The sequence below is a fragment of the Prinia subflava genome, chromosome 4 (assembly GCF_021018805.1).
Source record: "Prinia subflava isolate CZ2003 ecotype Zambia chromosome 4, Cam_Psub_1.2, whole genome shotgun sequence".
NCBI lineage: Eukaryota > Metazoa > Chordata > Aves > Passeriformes > Cisticolidae > Prinia > Prinia subflava.
The window spans coordinates 51,836,934-51,851,642 of NC_086250.1; the positions used below are offsets into that span (position 1 = coordinate 51,836,934).

The 14,709-nt window shown below is 36.9% G+C and overlaps 1 protein-coding gene across 3 annotated transcripts in view; it reads right to left on the bottom strand.

Moving 5' to 3' along the window:
* CADPS2 (calcium dependent secretion activator 2) overlaps positions 1 to 14,709 on the bottom strand; it is a 288,930-nt gene that overhangs the window by 64,512 nt on the left and 209,709 nt on the right. For all 3 annotated transcript variants that reach the window (XR_010080295.1, XM_063396763.1, XM_063396762.1), the window contains exons 15-16: positions 14,407 to 14,470; positions 12,388 to 12,511 (exon numbers count right to left, since the gene is read on the bottom strand). Coding sequence is in view for 2 of the 3 variants with exons in the window: in XM_063396763.1 (XP_063252833.1) it covers positions 12,388 to 12,511; positions 14,407 to 14,470 (188 nt within the window). In the remaining variant the exon portion in view is untranslated. The remainder of the gene's footprint in view (positions 1 to 12,387; positions 12,512 to 14,406; positions 14,471 to 14,709) is intronic.

Here is a 14,709-nt window from a genome sequence, read left to right on the forward strand (position 1 = left end):
TTTTGAACAGATATAATTACCACTAGGGAGAGCACAAGAAAAAAGATTTACCACCTAACTGTGAGATTATCCTGCTCCACCACTTTGATAAGATCACAATGAAGAGAAATATGGTCTTGGGCAAGTACAAATTACACTGAACATTAAGGAAATGCAGTTCTGGTCATCTGTGCTGAAATGATGAATTTTGATCAGAAATGGAAAGGAAAGAGGTTTTTTTTGTTGTGTTTGTCTGAAAGGCATCATAAGCCTAATAAAATGAAGGATGAAAGGAGGATCAGCAATGTTCACATGCAGGCAGTGTGGGAATATGGTGTTCCCAAAGCGGAAACACTTGGGAAAGAGACTGACCTACCTTTGATCAGGGATGATGCTGCCAGAAGAATAAATCAGTCATGATAAATGATTTAAACTAGACATTTTAAAGTTTTCAGTCACTGTGGGACTAATGCTCAGGAACAGTTTTTTCTCAATAGGATTAGCATGTTTAGGACGAAAAAGAATATGAAAACTGTAAATACACCTTTGAGTACGGCAGGTTTCCAATTGATGTTTCATGGCAGGAATGACTGAAAATGTGGACTATATTACACTGAACCAATTCCAATTTCATGTTTCCATAAAAATCATCAGGCTATTTATTAGTTTACACTGAAGATATTTATTACTAGCTAAAAATATGCAAATTGCCCTTAATGTTTCTAGCTTTTTACCATATTTTAAAAATCATTATTTTCCTAGAAGATTGTTTCATACGAAAAGGTGGTAGAGAGTTGTGAGTGCAACTCTCTACCACCTTTTCGTATGTCTGTATCCTTAGACAAATCTCTCTAGGTTGTTTTGTTTGTTTGTTTGTTTGTTTACTTATTCACAGAATAAATCAGTACATGCAATTTCTTTTGCACGATACAGACTTCCCTACATTTCACTTAAGCTTCATCTAAAGCTTCCTTTTCCATATGTAAGTTACTATAGCAGCTAGCCATTTTTCTCTGTAATTAAAGACCATTCAAATTCTAGGGAATATGTCTTATGGATATCCACCATTTCCATGTGTATATACACAAGGGGCTATGAAGTAATTTGAGAAAGAAAAAATGAAATATTAACTTTTTTTTTTTTTACCAAGCAAGTAGTGTATATGAAATATGAATAGCAATAAATTCTTATTTGGAAGTTTCAGAACCTCCAAACCACCTGAGCCAAATACTGTGCTTGTCTTTGTAAGCATAAAGGAATTACAGAAATGGAAATCAGTGCTGTCAGTTTTCATTACATTCATGATGTCTTTCTACCCACAATTACTAAAGGTTGTTAAGATGTGTTTACACTGTTCAAACTAACAAATTGCAGCAGGAGTCAAGCCAGCAAATATGCTGCTTGACATCTCTTAGAAAATAAACAGAAAAAGCCATCAATCATCTGTTTCCAGCTTCACATCCTGCCAAAATGAAAAAGCAAACCAGGCTTTGCAAATAATGGATGCTTTCTCAAGTATGCATTACCAGTGAGTCACACAGGTACCGCAAAAATATTGTTAAATGAGCTAAGTTAACTGAGCGAGCTGCTACTGAGATGAAAAAGTGACTGCTTCATGAACCGCCAGAGCCTTGGGCCACAGGGGACTGTCAGATCATCCAGCCTCTCCTCCTGCATCACACAGGTCAGGGAACTTCTCCCCAGTGCTCCTTTCTGAGACAATCATGATGTCTAAAACCTAATAACAGTGTGTCTAAAATCTTCCTTAAGTTTGCTTTCCACAAGAGAGTTTATCCTTGAAGACAAATGCACAATTCACCTCTCTCATTTTCTCCACAGCATGTAAGCTGTTAAACATGTGTGATTAATTTCTCATTGACATTTGCTGAGCACAGGAATCTGCTGATTACAGAGGCATTTTTTTCTTGGTCATGAATACAATGCAACTAGGAGACTCCTTTCTCTGGCCTGCCAGTCTCCCCCTCAGTGACACAGCATATATTGTGTCACTTGCTTTCCCTGCCTCGTATTTCATCCTTCCCCTTTTTCTTGAAACAAGCATGTCTAGAACCAGACACTCAGGAAAGCCAACCTCTCTCCAGGCAGAGGTGTTGGAAAAAGGCAAGTATGCTGAGAAGCTCCCAAGTTCACAGCCTCAGTAGGCTTACGGTGTAACAGACACAATGGAATTGATAATACAGGCACACCATAATTTGAGCTTTATGGAGTCAACTCTGCTCCAGCAGGGCCCATTCATTTGCTTTTTTAAACAAGTGAAACCTGCAAGATTGCTTGAAGCTAGTATGTTACTAAACCTGAACTGACTCTGAAGAGTTACCCCGAAACTGGTATAACCTACCCACAGATAATTTAGATTTGATTGTGCTCAATTTTTGTGCAATTTCTCACAGAATTTATTCTGCATGAAAAAGTAAGGAGGTAGATCTGGAAGGACATTCTATATTTTTTGGAAAAAACCCCAAACCCTAGCCTTATACAAGTAGTGGAATTTAGCTTTAATTATGAAGCTGAAATGAGTCTTTCCATAATTACTTTCTGTGATTGCCAATAGCATTTTAAATTCTAGGGGGGGAAAAATAGAATTAATTACAATTATTAGCTAAGTACAGAAAAATTATGAGATTAGTAAAAAGTTAGAGTTGACACCTCCTGCTCCATGACGTATCATTTTATTGTGTCATGCTACAATATTTTCCAGTTTTTAAAATTTCTCATAGTCTTCAATGGAATTACTTCATGGGGCAATCACAGGTGTTGTTTTTGTTTTTGTTTTTGTTTTTGTTTTTGTTTTTGTTTTTTCCCCCCTAAAATGGAATCTTGGCTTATCAAAAAACATAGAAATAACAATATCAAAAATGTAAAAGCAGAACAAAAAATCTCATTTTTCCAGCTGATCATCAAAGCATTTAATATATTATTTTTTGTATTCTGATTTTGGCAACACAAATACGAGCTGTTGGTATTTTCCTTCTTTTCTTCACTTCTAATGTCACTTCAAAGGGGGAAAGAACTAATATTCTCAGCACTTCCTGATACTGTAGAATAAACTCTGAGATAACAAACATGCCAAACTGCAAGGCTTCATGAATAAAGGGAAGTGAATAGATGAATAACTCACTTATGAGATGGAGAGAAAACTGGCACTTGAAAATGCAGATTTAGTAAAAAGTATTTTTAAAAAACCAGAATATTTTAAGACTCTAAATTTTAGAGCCTTACTGAAAAATGGCAACAAGAAATCTAATGCTGGCAGGCACGGGAGAGGGAAATGAGATGTTGAAAATTATTAACTGAAACAAAATTTGAAAAAATTACTAATTAAGGACATAAAATGAACCAAAAAAAGAATAAAACAGATTTGCGAAGGTAGGTTGGACCAGACTTGTGCTTTTCTAGATAGGATATTTTTGTATAAAAGAAATCCAGTAGAACTCATCTATTCTGGCTTTATTAAGGCATTTGACGCTGTGCCTCATGAGAAGACTACCAGTTAAACTGAAGAAAATAAGGATTAAAAAAGAAACTGTGTGGGGTATAAAGAAGATGCCTCAAGTGAAAATGAATAAGCAGTGCTGAGAAACTGCAAAAAAAGGATTCTTGAGAGATTCCTTGAAGATTCATCTTAGCTTCCTTAATATTTTCACCAGAGATTTTAGAATAAATATTAGGAATACAATGACAATGTGTAAAACATGGGAAATAGACAGATGGAGTAACAGGAATTTGATAATTCCAGAGAATGGGAGAGACAAACATATTAAAATACCTTCAAGGGTTAAAGAAAAACACATTAAAATACTTAAGGAAGGGACAACACTTTTTGACCCATGAACAGCAACAAATATTTCCTAAACTGGCAATATGTCAGCTCAAAATGATCAAAACTCTAAGACAGGGTTGAATTAACTTTTCACAGAAGGGCTGTGTGACACCAGCATGGTACAGACATCAGAACCTGTGTTACTTGACTGTAGCAGATAAAACGTTTCTGGTGGAACAGTGAGGCATCTCATGGGGATGACTTTGCACAGTTCCTGTCACCAATGTTCAAGAAGGTGGAATTCAAATTTTAATAAAGAAAGACTCCTGAAATGATAAAAGTGAAGAACAGGCAGTTACTCTGAGACAAAGTGATGAAAGCCTAGGTTGCATGAGTACTAAACTCTTGTCTAAAAATACATCATAGGGCATGGAGGAACTGGAGATGATGAAATGCTAATGAAGGATGGAACTACCCCTCCCTCATTTGGGATTCAGGACAAGGCTGGCATGCTTAAGTTTGGGAACTAATTCTAATGTAAGGTGATGATACACTTGTACAGCAAATGAAATGACCTTCCCGTGGCTGAGGCAGGGGACTGAAAAGGGGAAGCTCAGTGACAAAGACTGACCCATCCCTGCTGTTAAAGGAGGATGCAGGTATGTTTACAAAGGAGTGACAGGATGCAGACCTAACAATCTGGGAGGCTTTTACAGACCTCTGGTACAAAACTGGAATCAGGGATGTTTGCCCATATCCTCATTTCCATTTAGCAGCACAACAGAGACCAAGAAGGTGCAATGCTGCCGTGCAACCCACTTTTGTTTGTTCAGTGAAATGAACATGCATGGAGAGCTTTAATCAAGTCCTCTCCACATACAATGACTCTCTCCACTTGCCTTCTCAGCCTCAATAATGTTTGTAGGGTTCTTCTTTTTAAGCCAGTGTTGTGGTTGGGGGGGGGAGGTGAATTTTTCTAGGGAGATGTGGGCAGTCCAATCAGTGATCAGCTTTTCTGCTGGCACCTGGGTTGGTCACTCAGAGGTTTGGACACGCCTCTGAGGACACAAAGAGTTAAAAGCAAGAGTCTGGGGGGCTCGGCCTCTTTTCAGATCCTAGTTTTAGCAGAGAGACGTCTCAAGTCTCCTTCCCCTGCCCGGCCACGAGGCTGGGTGGGGGAGGAGAAACACGTGGTCGGCTCAGGTAAGCCGGAGCCCCCCGGGGGGGGGGGAAGAGAAGGGACAGGACTGGAACTGAGCTGCCCCGTCCAGGATGGAGGGGTGGAAAACTGTGGAAGTGCCTTCTGTGTGTGCTCACCCCCCTCCTCCCCCCCAAACTCCGGGAGAAGTTGCCCAGCCACGTGGGGGTTTGCGGAGCCTGGGAGTGCCTCAGCCTGCACCCTGCCGAGAAGAAACTGTTAACCCTTGCTTGGCAGAAAGAAACTTTTCTTAGACATTGATTCTCATGACTGGTAGTTTTCGGAGAGAGGGCAGCGGCCTGGGACCGAGATGATAAAGCATGATTAGAAGGAACTCAATAGAAGAATGAGAGGAGTAGCCTTGGAGCTGGACTTTTCTTGCATAATGTCAGCCATGGACTGAACTTGAGTCTCTTTTGAACATAAACTGCATTTTTAGGTGGATGCAGCTGCCCCTTGCTTTTGCTACAGTGACTGGCACTTGAAGAGTTGGAGCGAGCAGAGAAGAGAGGGGGAGAGTGAGGTAGTGCCCTCTGCCCTCAGGGCAGACCTGCTCCTAGAACCCCGGCCCCTGGGTGAAAAGGAGAGAGCTTGGCATGCAAGTATCCTTAAAAAGCCCTGTATGTAGTTGTGGCCTATGAGACAGCGGTGAGAGCGCTGGACATAGGAAAAAGAGAGTGTCACCTTAGCAGACTTCTCCAGACAGTGCTATAAGTGACATAGAAACACATAAGGGGTGGACCCCTGTTTTCTAAAGAACAGTTTGTAGTGTGAGAGAGACTCCTCTCTCCCTTGCTAAATTGAAGATTAGTTTTTTGAGTGGTGATTGTTTGATTTAAAACCCAAAGGTTGGTCTGTGAAAAGTGATGGGTGGAGAGGTAGAAACTGGGAGAAAAAATGTTCTAAGAAGTTTTTATTTCTGTCTCTGTGTGTGTTTAAGAGTATCTTTGTCCCTGTTCTTATGTAATGAATAAAGTTTTGGTGGGTTTTTTTTTGTTTTCAAGATTTAAGCCTGCTCTGCTCTGTTCCTGATCACATCCCACAAGAGTTGTTAGAGAAAAAACATATATTCATGGGTGCACTAACATCTGGCCAGTGCTAACCCATGACAGCCAGACAGATCCTTCTGAGCCTTGACGGCATTTACATACTCCCCTTCTATGTTAATGATCGATGTCTTAAAACCCTGCAAACTTCTGAGTTTCTCCTGACCTTCTCTTGTATGGAGTTAACATTTACTCAGCCTTTGGCAGTCCCTCTGATAGAAACAGACAACTGATTTGTCTTTGAGCAATTGTGCACTCCAGAGTAACTATTTCCTCCAATTTTAATGGCATTTATTCTTATTCCTTTATTTTTATTCTTGTTGCTTTTATTCAAACTGTTTGGCAGAAGGAGCCCATATACTGAGTTACTGCAATCTTTTAAAAAGAGTGAGTTAAAAGACATCTGACTAATAATTCAAATCTTTACAATCTGTCTATTGCCTCAGAAATTAATATGCACAGACAATGACAGATACTGCCCTGTTAACTTTACAGACATTTATCACTTTAATCCCTTTTACATCTGCACAGCAAGGTAATGCCCCTGTACTGAAAAATGTATTTATGTGTAAGTTCCTGTCTTTTCTTAGGCAATAACAGCAGCAATAGCAGAATTAATTAGTCCTCAGCCATTCAGATTAATAAATTTAATATGGAAAAACATTAATTTCTGAGAAGGAATAAATAATGCATATTATTACTTTGTGTGTACAGACATATATAAATTATAAGTAAAAAATAAGGAGTCTGTGTAAGGAAGGCCATTTTTTTTGAAGAAGAGAAAACAGGTGATAGAGCCATGCAAATTCCTATAGGCTCTTCATAGAAAGTATGCAAAATGCATATGAAGAATGCTGTTTGTCTCTGGCCTCAGAATCTGGCAGGTCCATTTATGTTCAACATTATCTATAGGAAGAGTTAATGTAAGTTAAATACTGAATAAGACAAGAATACATGCCATACACAATATGATTTAAAAAGTACTTTCAGGTACTGAAATTTCAAAGGCAGCCTGTGTTGAAATTAAAATGGGTCATACTTAAAAAGAGATTTGCATGTATTGATGCTGTGATTCATATCCTTGAAAAACTATAAACCCTTGCTGCAAACTACCAGGGCATTATATGAGAGTTCTTAGACATAGTTCAAAATTACAATAGTAGGTTTCTTGCTATTCTCTTCATAATAGTAATTACACTGACTGAGCAGATTAGCTACTCCATGAGAAATTCAGCTGTACATGTAATAAGGAATGACACCCTGAACCCTGTATAACTGCCACTGCAAATGTAATTTTTGTTAAAAAAATCTGTTCTATACTCATAACAGTACAACCACGGGGGATGCTCAATAAAATGTCACCCTGACTGTAAACAAATATTGTTGATGGAAGTGCAGCTTGTACCACCATGCTTGCCATTAAGAAAGTAACCACTGTCTTTGGGAAAACATTCAGAGTCTTGCTCAATTGAGACTGTGAAAATGAGAGCACTTTTGGAATAGACCTGGGAACCTGGCGACGACACTGCTCAGAAAGGGTTCTCACAACAAAAAGAATTTGCATATTCACCTCTGTATTACATAACATGGACACTCCTGAAAGTCAAGATTCATTATCAATGTATAGGGCACAAGTTAAAGGGTAAATAACAACTATTTAGAAATAGGTTTCTCCTATTTTCCACAAAAATACAACATATAGTATTAGGGCAAAGCATATTGTACATCAAGTTCCTTATGAAATGTGTAGGAGTCCAGCTAGAGACAACAACAGGAGAAGGATTTGGCCCTAAAATGTCATTGTATTGGGATTTGTCTCAGTGGCTTTGTCTTTTGCATCAGAGAAATGTGTTCAATGCTACATAAAATTCCAGTGGGCACAGTCCATCTAGTCCTTTCAAAACAATGTTTTTTTCCGAGTTTTTGATTAATTTTCAGTTGCATTTTTAATCAGAACTAGTATTTAATTAAGCAACTAAATTATAAACACAGCCTATAAACCTCTAGCTTCAGCTAACTCACACAGCGAATCACTGTATGTGATAGGCTTTCCTCTCATCCATTCTCTAATCTAGTTATTTGCCAGGTCACTTACGGGACAACTTCACTCTCCTGTCTTAAGAAGGGCAGTGGTTTCTTTCAAAGCATGGGGAAACCTAATGTAAAGTGACTGAAATCGGGGACAGTAATTTTTATTATTTTTATTTAATTATTTATTTCTGTGCCTGTAACTATGTCATCTGTGCTTAATGATTTTGGGTTTCCCACATAAAGAGCCAGAGATAAACTAAGATTAGCAAGTGTGCGGAACAAGGAAGAGTTGTACTTGAGGTGGTACACATTGTATGAAAGTGTATACATTGCATAAAAGTGTATATATTGTATAAAAGAGCACAGGCAAGGTCTTAGAGTGCAAAAGTAAAAGGAAAAAAATCTCTAAAATTTCACAAGATTATTTTCAATTGATTTCAATTGTTTCTCAATTTCTAATTTCAAGATATATTTTCTTTAATACCTAGAAGCACAAAAATATTAAATGGAATATTTAGCTATCTAAATACCTAGCTACCTAGCTTTAGGCATCTTACCTAGAAGGGAAATTGTCTTTAGGGTGTTTTGTATTTGATGCTGTGAGATTGGCCTTTCACAGAGAAATTGCTGAAGAACCTTTGGAGGACTCTGAGTCCCCTGCCTAAGGAACCTTTCCCTGTTGATTGGAGGGGTCAGCAGATCATCTGAGCAATGTGAGCTCCCATCAGCTCATCCTAGCAGACTGTGGCATGAATATCCATTCCACCAGCACATTGCCTACCCTCTCTAAAAATTCCAAACAGATCTCCTTTTTTTACAGGGCTACCTGTACAGATCTCCTATATTTACAGGGCATTTAAAGTTTTAAACAAAAAACAGTGGAAATCTTGGAAATCGGTGGAATTTTCTGACACCTCAGTTATGGACACAGATGTTAAAAAAAGTACTTTTAATAATTTGCTAGTAGTTTTCAAGCCCCCCACTGGCTAGGGGCTCCTCTATGAACTACATTCATACAGCTTTGTAGTCATCACACCAGTCTGTCTTTCCAGATGGAATAACAGCTCATTCAAGAGTACCACCAGCTCAACACTCCTTCCCATAACTGTGGTTGATATTGTTTGTGAAACCCCCAAAAGCAACACAATCCATCTTCCTTTGGGTATGTATATCAGGTAATAGTGCACAGCTCTATTTCCCAGTCCAGATATGCACAGTCCCCCTCACTTCAGTGCAGCCAGTTCTACTCAGCTACAAATACCACTTCAGCTGCTTGTTGTAGGATGATTTTTAAATACTGTACTATTGGAGAATATACACCATATCATATTCATGAAATTGGGAACACAAAGAACCACCATCCCTGTAACCCTCAGCTATAACTAGAAAAAGAAACATATCACTAAACAAAGCCATATCAGAGAAATGTAAAAGCAGCTTTACAAGATTAGTTTTCCTAGCAAGACCTTCATTAATAAATTGAACAATCCTGTTAAAAAACAGACAATTTTTGCAGAGGATTATGAAATTACATTTCTCTAAATACACAAACTGTTTTTGAATTTAAAAAATTTAAACTTTTCTGCATCATTTAGTTATACTCCTTTCACAGAAAATACAACTTTGTCATATTCTAAACCAGCAAGTTAGCTAAACTGCTAATAAATAGGTACATCACAACTAAGTATCAGTGTAAATACACGGACTAAATGACACCAAAATTAATTCTAACAATCACAAATGTTCTGGTCAGTACCTTGGTATTGTTCAAGTCAAGAAAAATAACAACAACAGACACAACACACTACAACTGTAATACATGCAGACATGCACACAAATAGTAATCACCTGAGTCCTTTTCCGCTGTTGCTAAATAAAAAAAAAATAGGGAAACAAAAACATTGTTACAGAAATAAAACTCACATAATTAGAGAAGAATAAATACCACATAAGGAGTTAATAGCTTCTTAAAATCTTGAGTACATCTCACAAGTGATTTTTTTCATGTGAGGAAGAAATGCTGCATGTTTCTGAGTAATATATTTACAATTACTAGCCCTCTGTACTCTTTATCTCAGACTCAGGCACTGAGCTTGCATCCCTTTTGTGCCTGGGAATTCAGAAACATATGTAATATTAAGAGAATACAAGAAAGTAAGACTATGAGAATATTATTTGTAATAGAACCTTCTTTGTAGCTCTACTCTTCAGGCATTTGCTATTGATCTATAGATGATATTATCTTGTAAAATTTAAATTTTGACTGAATCATATGATGTTGTTCATTTAAGAAATAGTCAAAGGACAAAAATCTCCAAAATATATGCCAGCCACATTTGAGGACATCAATAAAATTATAAAGCTAAGGATTCTATGCTTTCTTTATGCAATTTGAGGAGTAATCATTTAATGCAAACACTGACATAAATTATTTTCATGAGAAGAATGTAACCTCAGTGCAGAGATACAATAATGCTCCTATAAACCTAAAGCAGCAGAATGAAACTTATTGCTGAAAAATATTACATTTATGTTAGTGCAAAAGTAGGATGTTTGTAATGATCAGAGTATCAAAAGATACCAATACAGGTCTCATTGCTACTGAAATCTAGTGCATTGAATTATCTGATGTTATGGTGCTGGAGCCCTTCACTTCCAACAGTACCTTATTGTCAGAAAAGCACTTCACCTATTTCTCTTTATATATGCAATGATGTATTGTGTTTTGAATTTACAACTATACGAGTGTAAAACTACTTAATCTAGCTGTGTTCCAACCAAAAGGCAATAAATCCAAAAAAGGAAACTGCAGGTCGAAATATGGGAGTCATCTTCATGAGCTGTTCCAACTTACTCAGTGTTAAGTGTGAATAGCCAAAATGCAAACTTTGCTGCTTCAGGGGAAGTCCCACAGTTCCCTAGGACACTGTAAAAAATCTTGGGAAAAGATGCATTCATATCTTGGCAAAAAACTTTACAATCCATTTTATTGTCAGTGTGTTTCGGTATCTTTTGCAAGCTTTTGTCATATTATAAAAATGTTTCTATTTTTATACTCATTGTTTCAACAGGTTTGATACATGACTTAAAAACTGAACCTTAACATTTCCCTTTATGAATACAGAAATGTAAAAACTAAGGAAAATATTTTTTACCTTTTCATTTTCCAGAACAGATTTAATATTCATCCTTTTTTCCTTTAACACAACATGATATCATAATTAATTATGATAAACTGGTTACTAGGATGGTTTCATGTTGTTACTTCCATGATATAATATTGGTTGCTATAGTGATGAGATGGATCTTTTGTTAATCACTTGTGAGATCGGTTAACTCATGTTTTTCAGAGAATTTGAGCTGAGATAAAAATGGGAAAAAAAAGTTGGCTTTGTAATATTGTTAAATAGATGAGACTTCTTCAATTTGCTCCTAAGCTAGCTCTGTTTCTTCTGGTGTATTGCTAGAAACACATGCTATTTAAAAAATAAATATGCATAAAATTTATATTTTTTAAAAACAGAATTAATCCTTCAATACTTTATTGAGATTAGCTCCAAAAATCCAGTGCACACACCTTTCTGTTCTTGAATACATCTGGACAGGAGTGTCTCTAGCTTTTTGTACTTTATGGAGAAAAGAAGTCTGTCTTGACAAGGTATTTGATTATTTTTACTTCCTTTTTGTTCTACATAAGGTTTACAAATAGCAAAATCACACTGTGCATCCAGGCCATTTTTTAAGCAAAATTTTAGTTAATTTCACTATTTACCTTATAGAACATACCAAACTTTCAGGAAAACTCCTGATTACCTTCAAAGCTAGTATGTTGTCCCCTTAATTCATTCAATCAGAATGTAATTAAGGTTTTAATAATCAGATTATTATTATACATCTGATACCACAGCAGCAAAAATAAATAGCATTCATCTATTTGTCTGCCTTATAAATACTTTAGTAGAGAATCTATACACAGTTTTCAAATTTCAAGACAGTGACACTGCTGTTAAGGAAAGAATTTCCTGTCAGTAGTTTAATCACTAGAAATAGTTAGAGAAATAAAAAATAACCCATAAACAACCTCTTAAATTTATGAAGAACTCAAAAGTAAGAACAAAAGGCAACTTAAATTAGGAAGTCCTAGTCTTTCATTCAAACAGGGTCCCAGGAGGCATATTAAAGCAATGAATAGGAAAAAGCTCCACAGTTCACCAGCTGAGATTTTAATGAGACATTTCCCCTCGCTGTGGAAGGGGTTTGTTCTGGAAAGGGAAAAGGCTGCTCATGGAATATGCAGTTAATAGGCATTGTTGGCTTTTACAGCCACTTCAGCAGTTGATTGCTGTACTAACCTTCTATTTTGGCATATTCTGTAAGTCGAGTGTAATTGATCAAGGCAGCCTTCTCCAGACATTTTCTAACCACTTTCTTCACCTCTTCTGCTGGTATGGGAGTGGCAATATCTTTCATTAAAACCTGTGTCAGAGACAATTATACCACTTCATTACAATGATTACCCAAACCTCACAGGAAAATGATAAAAGTATCCTAAAGTTACTGCAGATCTGATAACAACTAAAGGCAGAAGTCAAAAAGGAATTATTTCAGCTGGTGGAGCTGGATCTTCATCTTTGAAGGTTTCTGTTCAGCCCTGATTTGACTGCCTGTATGGTATTTAGCCCTCCTGTTTGGCATCTTGCAGCAAGCCAGTCAGTCTTGGGGTGACATTGAGACCAGTAGAACAAGAGCATTCCGTGGATGGGCTGCATCATGGTTACCACTAAAGATGTGATTGTGGAAATTGGCTTGGATCTCACCTGTGGAAAAGCTTCCACCATTACAGAACCGTAGACTCCTCAACAGGGTAAAATTATTCAAATTCAGCATGTCCTTGCTGTGAAAAAATTGTCTATATAGAGGGCAGGGAAAACATTGAACTCCAGCAGAATATTTTATTATGGACAAGTAGAAGAACAGTCCATATGAATGTTTTCAAAATGTGTGAGTTTTTATCTCACCAAGATAACAAGTGAGGTAAACCAAGAATCCATACCTCTTTATATGAATGCAGCATAACATACTCTGGATTACTATATTAAAAAAAATTTGATAACGTCCTTACACTTTTACTTTAATTTTGAACTCCATTAACTTTCAACAGGTAAGTGTAAACAGAACTTAGTATGTTTTTATCACATTTTCATATAAATAATAAAATTTCAGATAACTCACAACCTTTAAAAATGCTTCTCAAGTAGATCCCTGGACAGGCTACACCCTTATATATCTAAAAGCTACTGTTAAAAGGAGGGAGCAAGAGATAGAGTCTGGGGAAGGATGTGCTAGGAAAGAAACAGGTTCAGCAACAGAGAAGCTATTAGAAGACATTGCTGAAAAGCAGACTTCTAAAATAACTGCGCACAAGTATGACTTATTTATCTGTGTTTACTTGCCTTTTTAAATTAATAACTTCTGGGTTATTGACAAGTGAATTTACTGTATTCAAAACCTTTTTTTCTTGGTCTGACTATTTTTCTAAATTTTCATGGGTAAAATAAATTTCAATAGGTAAAATAAAATGGTTCTAACCCATTCTGCATCCACAAATGTAGGAAAGAACATTTGTTCCCAGTCAAGACTGACAGCAGTGCTGCTTGAGCAGCAGTCAGAGCAGCATTACCATTTGTGACAGCAGGAATGGGTAGAGGAAATGGTGTTTCAAAAAGCACAAAGGAACTACAGCACTACAATCACTAAGATGGTAAGTGAAACATATATACCTAATTCCCTATGTATTTTCTGAACATGGCAGAGGTTTTCTAGGAGAGAATCTCTATCCATGAAGTGTTATGCACTGCAGAATAAGTAATATTTGCCAGGACAAAAGCTCTCAGATTTTGGCAAAGCAACAGAACTGGGACCTAAGCTTTTTTCAAATTCATACCTTCATCAGACTCCTGCTGATACAATTCCTTTGGAATCTCTGCTGGAATTTAAAGTCCTTTTTCCACAGAGATGACTGAGATGTTTTTATCATTATGAGGTATTCTCCTTTCTAGTCAATACAAGAGGATTTGCTGGGCAGGAGTTCACATTGGTAGCTGCCCATGTCAGATTTGCTGTGTCTAACTTTTGCTTAAATTGACTCAGGTTATGCATTTGTGGAATATAAATAAAACCTACAGAAAACAGCTGTTTGCCTCTGTGGAAAACAATGAGAAAAACCCAAACACAACCATCATTCCAGTAAGCAGTTACAACCAGCAGTAAAATACCTGAGAACACATGAGTCTGCTTTCAGCAACCTGAATGCAAAAGAAAAATGCAGGCTCAGCAGTCACACAGAACTTAAAACATGTTCTCAAACTTACCCTTTCAAGTAATGAAAGTGTGGCTTTTAAAGCTCCTTCAGGGCGTCCGAAAGGGAAACAGTATCTTAGAAAGTAAAAATAAAAAGAAAAAGAAAAAAAAAAGGAGAAAGAAAAAAATAAGAGAAACATAAAATAATCAGAATGATAAAAGCTCCTTTATGAATTTACTTTAAGATGTATCTGCATACAACTCACATTAAATTATGTTAGCAGAAGACTCCCATACCTGAAGTACTAATAAAAGCAGAAAGCCTCTTCAGTAGTCAACCATAGAGTACATACATATCACAGCAGTATCAGCTT